The sequence below is a fragment of the Orcinus orca genome, chromosome 4 (assembly GCF_937001465.1).
Source record: "Orcinus orca chromosome 4, mOrcOrc1.1, whole genome shotgun sequence".
NCBI classification, from domain to species: domain Eukaryota; kingdom Metazoa; phylum Chordata; class Mammalia; order Artiodactyla; family Delphinidae; genus Orcinus; species Orcinus orca.
The window spans coordinates 133,526,317-133,538,885 of NC_064562.1; the positions used below are offsets into that span (position 1 = coordinate 133,526,317).

The following is a 12,569-nucleotide window of genomic DNA, read 5'->3' on the forward strand; positions in this document are numbered from 1 at the left end:
GATGGAGGAAACAAATGACGCTGCTTTAAATGTGAGCCCTGAATATCACAAAATCAATTGCTCTGAGCCAGGGAGGGGTTTGAGTATTTGTGAACAAAACAGCAAACAGATCTATTACAGGGTCAGCCAACTACAACCTGTGTGCCAAATATAGCCCACCGTCTGCTTTTTGTTATTGGAACACAGCCATGCTCATTCGTTTACCTGTTGTCTAAGGCTGCTTTCAAGTTATGACGGAATCACTTGAGTAGGTGCAAAAGACCATATGGCTGCAAAGCCAAAACTAGTATCTGACCCTTTACAGAAAACGTTTGCCAACCCCTGGTCTATTAGATCCTTTCACCGTATTTTCACACCTCTCCCCCATCTCCTTGGGAGGAGTATACTTCCCTTCCCCACTGAAGTTTGGCTTAGCCATAAGACTTGCCTTGGCCAGTGGAATATGGAAAAGTGTCAGTGTGCAAGTTCTTGGCCAGTGGAATGTGGAAGAGCGTCAGTGTGCAAGTTCTGAAACTAAGCTTCAAGAATTCTGGCTAGTCACTGCCCTTTCAGTGGTAGAATAACACATGACCTGTAGACTTAGGTGAGAATGAAGACAACACCCCAGCTGACCTGTAGACTTGAAGGAGGAAAAAATGCTTATTGTTGCTGTGTTATGGTTGTTTGCTCTATAACAAAAGCCAATGGAGACATGAGATTGTTATACCTCTGTGTAAAAATTCCCATGGAGGCTTGATTTGTCTGATTGATGGTACTGAGAGAAGGATCCTGAAGACCAGGTGTGGTTCAGTCCCTTCTGGAGCTCTGTTTCAAACCTTGATGGGCTCAACTGGAACATGGTTTCATTCCTCTACCTATGGTGAGCAAAACGGAGTCAGAGCCCAGGCAGGTCTAGAAGCCCACCAGATTCTCTTGGAATCTTAGCTTCTATTTAACATGGTATGAAGTCAGTCACGGTTCTTTCGTCTATTGGTTTAAATATCTTCCTCCCAGGGTGAGGCTGAAGGTGTAGAAGGAGGGTGGGACAAGTCCAGCTGGAACCTTAGGCCAAAGCTTTTCCAATCTAGCTTTATCAGTAAAGCTCATAGCCTGGCTCCCATTCAACTCCAATATGTGTATTTCTGAATTGATACATAATCTGTAAGAGGTGAGAAAGATCAAGACTGGCTCCTCAGAATCCTTACAAGAGTAAACAGTTAACATGCAAATGGTGTAAGAAGTCTAATTTAACCATGTTAACGATGTTGGCTGAGATGAAATGATCAAAGTATTTAAAAATGCAGTTTCCCCTAATTCTTAGTCTTACATCGCAGCTTGTTAAAATGCAAACAAAGCTTTTCATTGTCACTTTTTTTAAACTAGCAATCTGAGTCATTTGTATAGATCACTGGGTAACACCAGTGGTCCATATATTACATAAAGATATGCAGAGTTCACAAATTTGTCACTGAAAATCCCTGGGGCTCCCCTAGTTCTCTGGTTTTCAGCCTTTCCTTTGATTCTTTACATAGCTAATATTCTTCCATTAAATTTTTTCAAAGCCAATTTTTTTCTGTTTTCAAAAAAAGAAGAGCCTAGTTGATGCAGAACTGATACTATAGAGTAACTTGCAGGCTATAGATTGTATGGCAGAAGCTCCTGTTATTGAAGGTAACATTCAAATCCAGAGCATTAATTTCTGGACATAACTCTTAAAGGAGAGAGAAGTAAGTACCACAATAAATCACAAAAGTAGTAATATTAGGATCACTTAATTTGTCAGAAACATAAATGACAGAAATGTATCATCAGCAATATATAATGTTGCTGCTGGTGAGCTTTTTTGGAGCAAGAACCACATTTTATTATTCCCATTGTTTAACAAAGGGGCATTCAGTGTTTCCTGAAGCAGTCATTGCTTTCTATAAAAACTTTCAAACATATTTCCTAAAAATAGGACCATAATTTTCAACTCTCTCCGTATTTTTACTCAAGCTCTATTTCTGCTTTCCTTCTCAATGCATATTTCAAATGTTAAACAGATTATGAACAGCTCAAGAATTCAAATGTTGACTCTTGACCATCCCTAAATAAACATTATTTCCATTTCTGAGTACCTACTTTCTTATTCAGGAAGACTTGTGGGTGAACCTCAGTTAGGCAGCTTCAACAACTCTTTAGAGATTGGCCTTTGCAACAGCATTCACGGTACCCATCATCAAAAACTGGCACCTATTTGTCCAGCAGCTCTAAGAGATGAAAGGATGTAAGACATTTTCCTTGATTCTTAACAAGCACACAATTGGATCAGAGAGATTATCCAGGTGAAATAATAAAGACAAATACATAATGAAGTAAACCTGTTTGGTTACTTCATGGTCCTTTGCCATATATTTTCCTCTCCTTCATAAGATCTCAAGCTTCAGTACTATAATAAATAGTACAGTACTACATGATCCGGAGCTGGTTGAATCCAGGGGTATGGAGTAACCACAGATATGGAGGGCTGGCTGTAAGTTATACTGGGATTTTCAACTGCTTGGAGGGTCAATGATCCAGTCCCTGCACTGTTCAAAGGTCAACTGTATATGGAAAATTAGACAAACAACAGGCTAAGAGTATAGAAAGGTTCTACAATCCAAAATTTGCTAAACTGAATGAATTACAAAGGACATTTATCATTTTACAAAAAGAATGTTTATTTTAAATCTACTGTTATGAGATGAAGGGGGTACAATAAAATCTTGTCCATTAGATTGAAAGTACCTCAAGACTTACTCAACTTTTAATTCTTAGGCCCTACAACCATAGTAGGCACAAGAAATAATATGCTGTACTTAATGCATCATAACTATTTAGCTGTATTAACACCACACCAATATAAAAATACTGTAAGACAAATTTAAAACATACACATTTAACTTTATTTCATCATTGTCATTTAAAGCTTGATTTTATAAAACATAAAAGGACATTCTTGAAAGTTTGGTATCATAGCAATTTGAACAGTAGGAATATCCATAGCTTCATGGGTTCAAGTTATATAAATTAAAATCAAGTAATTGGAAAATTTTTCAATATGGAAACTATACAAATGAATAAACGGCAAAAGGACCTAATAAGAGCAATATTTTATTACTTATGGACTATCATTAGTTACTTTCAGGATCTAAACAAATATTCTGAATATTCATATTTCTTTTGCTCTATTTTATATTTAAATATTTCTGTATATTCTGAGTCAAGCTGCTTGACCAAAAGGTCTGATTTAGAAAGACATTTAGCTTTATGGCAAAAGTTTTTCCATCTACAGTACTACCTTCAAAGGAACTGACATTACAATGCTAATGAAATCTGCTAGTTCCCTTTGCAACAGTGTGCAATAACTTACATCAGCCCTATGGAAAGTGAAACAGGTACCAAGGAATGGAACAATTATGCACAGATTCAGTAAAGTATAATGTTAAGTTTTCCCCATCTAAAAATTAACCAATGAAATATATCAACTAAAGTTGATTTGGTTTCAGGAAAACCACATTTGAGGATACAAGTACATTACTGTCTTTAGCTCATCCTCAGTCATTGACAGGAATTTTGTAGGCTACCATGCTATTTACTTTGTGAATTGTAGTAGTAAATGAACGAAGACGAACTTCTTCAGAATTGGTAATGAACTGTGGTCCTGACTCTTCCCACTTTTCAGGTACAACCAAATCTTTGTCTGTATAAATCAGGAGATCAAATGAACCTAAATTGGGGATAAAATAATTAAGGTACATTATTTTTTCAAAAGTAAAACTACCTGCCCTGTCTCCCTCACATTTTGAACCACACAGTGTTAGAAATGTAGTTTAGCCTGGTCTGTAAAACTAGTTCACTGCTTTTCTTCAATGGAAATTTACTGTAGTACAGAAAATATCACACTCCTTTCACTTTATCTTGTGAAAAATTCAAGTTTTTTTTTTCTTTAAAGAAAAAACCGTTATAAGTATTTGTAGAAAGTGTATAATCAATCACATGGGATAGCATGAATGTAACCTACAGTAAAGCTAACTTCTTGGTTCTGTGACTGATGTATCCTAGTGCCTAGAACAGAGGGTGACATATAGTAGGTTTTCAGGACATATCTGATGTTTGAAGGAATAAGGAAGATAGAAAAGCAAGACACAATTATAGCTACAGTCTTAAATATATATCAATACATAAAAGTGTGTAAGAAATGAAGATAATGAAAGAAATTACATCAGAACATTCAAGAGTGAGTGTTGTGGAATACTTTCATTCCTTTCCTTTTCAGCATTTCCAAATTTTCCAGAATGCATATAACATTACTTTTCCTTTATAATGCTTTCTCATTTTTATTACATGATATTGATAATTAAGAAAAAATTTAATAAAGGGGTAATTCTTAAAATAGTAGCTTAGTCTTTTCCCCAACAAATTTAAGGCAATGTGACGTTGTATAATACTTACAGGAAGCTTCCAACAGTGGCAGAAATGTCACTGTAGCTGTGATCTGTCTGATCACTGAGCGGATTTCATCTTGGATAGCTTTCTGAGACTTTTCTCTGGGTGCACTACCAAAGAAACCAAATCAATTAATTTAAGTTTTAATGAGTTATTTAAAACATTTGTAAGATTATTTATCTAATTAAATGATTCCAAAATCAAATAAGTAATACATTAAAAAGGAGTTTTTTAGAAAATGAGTACATCATTAGGACCCATAATACCACAGTAGGCATAGTATGTATTTTTATTATTTCATTTATTCTTCCAATCATTTTTTATGGTTGGGCTTAGGATCAGGTCATTTTGTATCAGATGACCAGAAAATTTGCCAAGTGCTTCAAGTTAGGAAAACTTCAGTACCTCTTAAAAAAAAATAACAGTGGTATCTAAAATATTTAATTGGTATAATCATTTTGGCATTTTTAGTAACGCCTAAGTGTCTAATTCCCTATTGTCTCAAATAAGATATTAAATTGTATGTCAAATTATTTTTATAAGCTAAACATTTCCTAAAAGAGACCAAAGGCTTCAGAAGCAAACTACATTTCATTATGAGAAATGGTTCTGAATTTACAGGTAAGTATGCCTAGGACAATGCTAGTCATTAACATATTATGATGGGTATTTCCCATTCAGGTAGTCTGGAAACTTCAGAGTTTATGAAGTGTCTTAGGAAACTTGTGGCATTAAGTGAAATACAGTAGAACTGCATCTTAAGCTGGGAGAGTCTAGGATAATCCCTTAAGCTTAAAAATACCTTTAAACAATTCATAAAATGGGCCACCTAGTATACTGTATGGAGTTTTGCATATACCACCATAAATACTACAATTTGAAATTCAGCAATTTAGACTAAAGGCGATACTATACAAGTCAGTGACATGCCAAAGTAAGCACAGTTCTTTTCCACAGAAGACTGAAGATCAAATTAAACATCCTAGAAAAAACTATACCTTCTATGAAACTTGTTCAATATAATTAGAACTCATTTTGTAAAGAAAACAAGTTTTAGAACAAGCATATGAAAGTGGAAATAATTTAAACTCCTACTTACCTGTCATCTTTTGCAGTCTTGTCACACTCAATATCAAACTGCCATCTTTCAAGGACCTCACCACTTTCAATATTTGAGATGACTACCACCAATTTCTGCACTGAACACTTGCATAACCATTCTGTAACACATAACAAGACATCTTTTTTGGTTCACTGCATTACAAAGCAACTCTTTTCTTGGGTCCCACTTCCTATCCTCAGCAAATTTCTACCACTGCTATTTTGGATCTCCTCCAAATTATACAGAAAACTTGCCCCATCAATAACCTAGCTCCTGTTTTCAAATTCTCAGTATTTATACCAGGTATAGCACTGGGTGCTGAGGACAGGATCGTAAACATTCGGTACTTCCATCCTAATCCAAGGCAAGAGTGTAGGAGATAACATTAACCTAATCACTGCACCAATTAACATGAAATTAAAATTGTAACTGCTATGCAGGTGCAAAATATGGTACAATGAAAGCATAAAATAGGAAAATTTGACTCAGGGAGGATTTGAGTTTAGTTCTAAGAGGTTCCACACCAAATAATCCAAGTGCAGCCCTATGAATGACGATGGGTGATTTAAGTTAATGAAGTTAATGAAAATACAATGATGTAATTTAAAAAATGAAGTTACTTAAAACAACAAAAATGATCCGTGAATTTTAAAATTAAAAAGGAAAAAAAAAGATGAGAGCTGTAGCATTTTTTAGGACTAGTAATTTGGAAGGTCAAATGAGTAGATAGGGCAAAATATCCCACAACACAGAAAAATTAGAAATGGGATTCCTAAGTGGAGAGAAACATGAAAGAGAAACTAATAGGAATTCTAGAAAAAGAAAGAAAAGCAATAGATGGAGAACAAATATTGATCCAACAATACTGCAACTTCTTGAGCGAAAAGGAAAAAATGAGTGTTCAGATAGAAAAGGCTACTGACTCAGGCAGGATTAGAAAAAAAAAAGACAAATGGAAATAGGTGAAAATAAGAAAATTCTAATGAGCGCTCTGTTATTTAGTAGTTCTTCTTTTTTAAGTTTAGTCCCACAGGTTGAATTCAGTTTTACAATTAATTACCTTTCAGTTGTTCCACCACATTATTTAGGTATTTTATGAGTTCAGGATCAGTAGTTACAAGCAAGGTGAGTCCATATTTCTGCACTCGAGTAAAGGTTTCGGATGGATATATGCCACGCTGATATAAAATGCTGTTGATGCCAAATGCTGAAAACAAGAAATATTAAAGTCATTGTCACTTTGTAACTTCGGGAAATAAAGCATATTTAGATGTGGCTATGGTTTCATTAATGGTGTAAAGCTGTAAATGTCTACACACACGTGTTTCTGTGTTTTGCTGAAAGCAGAATAGGTACAAAGTGGCATTAAAAATCCTTAAAATCTTGCTTCTAAGTAAGAGAGAAAGTGATACCTGCATTTATGTGGCAATAAAAGAAAAATGCCACACTGCATTAGTCTCCCAGTGGCAAATTTCATTTCATTGTAAAACAAGTCCAAATTCAGACTGTGTGGTTAGAGGACGTCAAAATAGGCAACCGACTGACTAGTCCAAAGCCCAGGCAAGCCTCTCCCCCTCTCTCTTTCCTCCTTTTATCATCACAAGTTCTGCCAGGTTCTATCAGAAGGTACAACTGGCCTGGTCCAAGACGGCGCTTCCATCACCGTCGACCAGTTTCACCTCGCGGGGGTGATGGTGAGGGGTGAGCTCTGCACTTTAAAGAAACTCTCCCGGCGAAGGGGCTGTACCGCGAAGCAGGCCTCAGCAGCACCTAGGCGTCCTCCGCCATCATTAGTAACGCGTCGGGAGGAGGCGCCTGCATCCGCCTCTTCCCAGATTCCTCCTGCCGGGCAGGAGGCCAGGGCTGAGAGCGCTTGGGTTCGGGGCCGCTCCGGCCCACCCGGCTTCCCCCCGCCTCGGAAGTCGAACCGCGGGCCTCCCGGGCGGCCTGGGCTCCGTTCTCCCCGTCCTACGGCCTGCGCGAGGACTTACAGAAGAACTCGGCCACGATTTCGGCGCTCCCGCGCAGGGTGATGCCTTGCTCCCGGGAGAGCTGCAGCGCCATGGCCAGGCCCACGGATGAAGGCACGCGCTTCCACCCGGCAGACAGCAACAGCAGGGGTTTCCAGAGCAGTTCCCCGCCACTCGTTTCAAAAGTAACGACGCAGGACGCCGTCGGCCCCTCGCGCAGGCGCGACAAGCTTTTAGGCCCCGCCCTACGCAGCTGGGTCCCGCAAGATCTCTGGGCCTCCGCAGGAGCGGCCGTTCGCGCAGGCGCGGTGGGTAGGCGTGGTGACACTGTTCCCAGGGTTTAGGCTCGGGAGGACCCCTGTTGGGCACCGGTAGTTGTGGTCGGCGGGCTGCCTGGCGCCCGTGGGGGAAGATGGTAGGTCTAGGTTTTAGTGGCCGCTCCCTAGGTCTGGGGACAGAGCGACCAAGGAGCACAGTTTCCTAGTTTAAAGATATTTTGAAAGTGATATGAACTGTCCGCCAGCTGCGGCATAAGTGGCCCCAGGGATCCTCAGTGGGCGGCTGGAACATGCTAGATGCTTTGGGAATTCGTAAAGCAACTGCGTGCGCGGCAGCCTAGCCACAGTTTTAGAGGGATTACTGTGTGGGCGGCTTTTCTTGAGAAATTGGGTTAGGGGTTAAAGGGACGAACTGCTTGCATTTTTCTATCCCTTGTTTGTCCTGGGCTCAGCTCATGTTTATGCCCCGCCCCGCCTCCCTGCGAGGCGGAGTCTGGGGGCAGCAGGTGGCTGCGTCTGCTGGGCTAGCTTGCATTGTGTACCCCTCCACCCCTAGGCGACTGGTCAGGAATAAGGTCACCTCACCAAAAAGGCTCATCAGCACTGAAGAGCTTTTCAGTGAATTTTGACTCACAAATTCAATGACTTTTAATGTTAGGATAAGAAGTATTAAGGAGATAGTGCACAGCTCATGTTCATGTGAGATGTGAAACAATTTTATACTTAAAGCAGGTGGGAAAATTATTCGTAAAATGAAGTCTGAGAAACTTAACCACCAGATGTACTGTTACTTAATTATAGGAGAAAAATGCCCGAGTGTATTCGTTTTCTATTGCTGCGAACAAATTGTCATAAATTAGTTTAAAACAACACCCATTTGTTATCTCAGTCTTTAGGTCAGGAGTCTGGGACATGGCATAGCTGGGTGCTCTACATAGTCTCATAAGTTTGAAGTAAACGCACCTGTCTGCAGGTGGGATCTCATCTAAAATCTGGGGTCCTCTTTTGACCTCCTTGGTTCCTGGCAGAATTAATATCCTTGTTCTTAGATTGAGGTTCTCATTGGCTTGCTAGCTGTTGGCCAGAGGCCAGCCTTGTGCTTTTGCCAGGTAGCCCTTCCATAGGCCTTCTCCCACTTCCAGTCTCTCTGACTTCAGGGAGGTCCTTTTAAAGGGCTTACATGATTAGGTCAGTCCCAGCCAGATAATTTCCTCTTTGTTGAAGCTAATCTTCAAAGTGGTTTTGCCTCATAATTACATTTCTGGTCACGCTCAAGGGGAGGGATTATATAGTATATGCTCCCTAGAAGCCACAAATTTGGGGGGCCATCTCAGAACTCTGCCTAGTCACAGTGTTAGGTATCAGAATTTGATCAGTTTGAAGAGTGAAACAGGTATAAGAGGTAATAAGCTGACTTGACCCTGTGAAATATTTTCCTTACATTCTTTAGTCTCTGTGGTACAAGTGTGTATGCGTGTGTTTAAATCACCACCTTTTCATTCCTTCCACCAGGATTTTGGGTTAGAGCCAGAATTCTGGCATCACGCTGGTAGAGCATGATGCCCACCTTACTTCATGTATAAATTGTCTGTCTTTCTAAGGAACTTACTACTTAGCACTTCAGGAAAGACTTCCTTCAGTTTCATAATAATATAGTAGATGCAAATAATCATTAGTATAATTTTGGAGATTCTAGAAGGCTGGCAAAATATATGAGATTTCCATATATAGAGGAAGTATTTGTTAATGCTTTCTTTGTGTTCTAGGAGGAGGTGTAAGAAATGATTAAGGCTTAGAAAGCATGGTCTGTGCTTTTTGAGGATTTGTAATCTAGTTCTGTTTAAATATGCATACTTAAAAAACAGTTGAAGTCTCATAAATTGGACCTTATCTGGCTTCTGCCTACCTAGTATCTGGCTTCTGCCTACCTGGCAGCCTCCTTTCAGGTTACTATCCTAACCTGCCTACTCCTTTAGTAACGTTTCAAACTCAGGGATTTTTGTAAGGTGCTTTCCTCTGCCCAGAAATTGAGTTTTATCTGTTCAAATTTCTGATTATATCCAGACTTTTTAAACTTAAATGTTACTGCATGAAAGAAATTTTCTTTTACCCCTCAGGGTATAAGGTGCTGCTCTTATGCAGAACTCTCATAGCATCCCATAGTGCTATTTCAGAGCACTGCTTTCACTGTTGCAATGAAAACAATTACATTATCATTATTTAAAGATATCTTTTGTATCTTCCTGTTTTGGCAGAGGATTCATGATGACATTTATTGGGTGCCCCACAAATATTTGTTAAATAAATATTTGAATATTTGCCTAGGAAAACTTCATGGAAGAACCCAAAATGTTTTCTAGTTGGAGAGCAGGTTGGATGGATGCGGTAAGGCCACTTTTAGGGAGCTTTGAATACCAATACCCATTTGAGTTGATTGAACTAGATGTACAAGGATTTCTAAATTCTTAGGATTGTTGTAATTAAAGGGGTTTTTTTTTCAAGTGTAAATTCCGTAATGGTAGTAGAATAGATTGTGTAGTGGACCATCTAGAGTGGTGGTTCTCAAACCTGAGCATGTGAAAGAATGACTTGGGTATTTTGCAAACTATGTGGATTCCTGGCTTCTGTTCCTCCTTCTTTCAGTCTGGTTCAGTTCAGTACCATAGACACTAGTCACATGTGACTTAAGAACTTAAAGTGTGCTGGTGTGAACTGAGACATGCTACAAGTATAAAGTACGATTTCTAAGACTTCGTATAAAAAAAGAATGTAAAGTATATTGATTTTTTTGGTAATTGATTATATATTACAATGATACTATACATGTACTGGATTAAATAAAATATATTATTAAAATAATTTCACTTGTTTCTTTTTAGTTTTTTAATCTGTCTACCAGAACATTTACAATTACATAGATGACTTTTGTCATCTTTCTATTGGACAGTGCTGGTCTACTTTCTGGAGTCTAGGAGATGACATGATTTAACCAGCATCCCAAATGATTCTGATGCAAGTTCTTAAATCAGTCTTTGAAAAGCAGTAAACTATGATGGCAGTTTTAGTAATGCAGGCCTAGGAGGTTGAGTTCCTGGACTAGATGGATGCCAGAGTTTAAGTAATAAAGTATACATCAGAGCAAGGCATTTTGAAAAAAGAATTGAGTTTTGATGACTGATACGGAGGAAGAATGAAATGCTAGTACAGAATCCAAGGTGGCAAGCCTGCCATATACAGTAGAGTTGGTCAGAGCTCTCGGGATGTTAGGTAGAGCTGCTCAACTCTGAGACTGTTCTGTTTCACTGTAACACTTACGATTCTAGAAGCTTTGGTGGAACTTCTTTCCCATTAGCTTTTGGGCACTTGGTTTGACGTTGATCCCATCTTACCTAAAGCATGCACCCTTATCTTTACAGAAGGTTTTTTAAAAACTTGTTTTCAGTTACTTGAATTTACTTTTATTCACAATTCAGTGACATCTTTCTAATGTGTATTGTTAGGGGAAGGTTATTTGGACAGGGAGAAGTATAAATTAAGATTTATTTCTGAAGAAAATTCAAGCAGAGTGCATAATCAAATAACCTAAAATTATAAAAGAGATGAATATGAAAACGTATGTCATAAACAGACCTGTATTCCATATTAGAATGCTAAAATCAGAAATACTCATAAAAATTTCCAAAGCTAGAATCAAATGGAATTTTAGGCAATTAACTAATAACTTAGCTGGACAGTCTTAGAGATGAGGAAACTGAGGTCCGGAGTGACTACATAGTCTAAGATTCAATATCTGGTTAGTAGAAGATTTATAGTAATAGAATCTTGGGTTCTTGACTTAGTTTCTTTTAAAATTATTTCTATTTGAAGACATGCTGTAAAATTCTCTTATTTTTAAAATATTAACTGATTTTAGACTAAGGGTGTTCAATAACCTGTACACTTGTCAAGAAAATGGCAATTAGAGTCCTTAATGAATTTTATGCCAGTGTGCAAATAGTTACAAACGCCACAAGATGGCACTCTTTACATGTAAAATAATACTTTAAAAAACAGTCCATGTGTATGTGCTTTAGTTCAAAGTGAAATGAGGAAAAAAGAATTTAGTGATTTCTAAGGTATTCGTATGTGTGGAACACATCAGAATGAAATGTTGGATCATAATATATTATAGAACTGTTACAATTCTTTTAAACACATGGCGTGTATGCATACACACATGCCTGAAAACATATTTATTTACATTTAAGTTGCATATTTGTTTTTACCTGGAAAAAGAAAACATTTTAGGTAGTTGAGTCATTATTCTGATAGACTTATGACAGTTTTCCATCACATTTCCAGGTGTTATTCTTGAGTCCAATATCTTGAAATAGAGCATTTTGTTCTAAAATGGGTAAAACAGGAATGCTTATCTTTATGAGAATTTTAATAAAATTAAATTTATCCACTAAATTTAGATTAAAAATTCTGTGCACATAGATATTTATGTCAGTATGGGGAATTTGCTCTCTTTAAAAGAAAGGATGCTGTCATAAGTCTTAGTTATTCTATTTCTTATATAGATAATTTCTCATTTGATGTGAAGAGCAAGAATTAAAATCAGACATTTTCTACTCTGATTACTTAAGGTTTATTTTGTAGATCTAATGAATGTTTACATTTTTTCATAAGCTTAAGAATTGAATTGGGTAATGTAAATCTCCTAGAGATCCATCTTCCCCAAATACTTTCCTTCTAAGGACTCTTTGATTGTTGGTCCACATGTTCAAAATG

At 37.8% G+C, this 12,569-nt stretch overlaps 1 protein-coding gene across 1 annotated transcript; it reads right to left on the minus strand.

Moving 5' to 3' along the window:
• Window positions 1-2,880: 2,880 nt before the first annotated feature.
• MAD2L1 (mitotic arrest deficient 2 like 1) lies at window positions 2,881-7,762 on the minus strand. Its single transcript, XM_004265089.4, has 5 exons — window positions 7,540-7,762; window positions 6,609-6,755; window positions 5,546-5,666; window positions 4,453-4,556; window positions 2,881-3,727 (listed from the first exon to the last, which is right to left on the minus strand). Exons 1-5 carry the CDS (start codon window positions 7,610-7,612, stop codon window positions 3,555-3,557), a joined length of 618 nt encoding a protein of 205 aa, XP_004265137.1. The 5' UTR covers window positions 7,613-7,762; the 3' UTR covers window positions 2,881-3,554.
• Between the last annotated feature and the right edge of the window lie 4,807 nt (window positions 7,763-12,569).

Excerpts from the sequence above, each read along its gene's own strand:
- MAD2L1 (XM_004265089.4), bottom strand. The coding sequence starts at position 7,612 with ATGGCGCTGCAGCTCTCCCGGGAGCAAGGCATCACCCTGCGCGGGAGC. Across the intron at positions 6,756-7,539 it reads AATCGTGGCCGAGTTCTTCT|CATTTGGCATCAACAGCATT; the intron begins GTAAGTCCTCGC and ends TCTTGTTTTCAG. Across the intron at positions 5,667-6,608 it reads TGTGGTGGAACAACTGAAAG|AATGGTTATGCAAGTGTTCA; the intron begins GTAATTAATTGT and ends TATGTGTTACAG.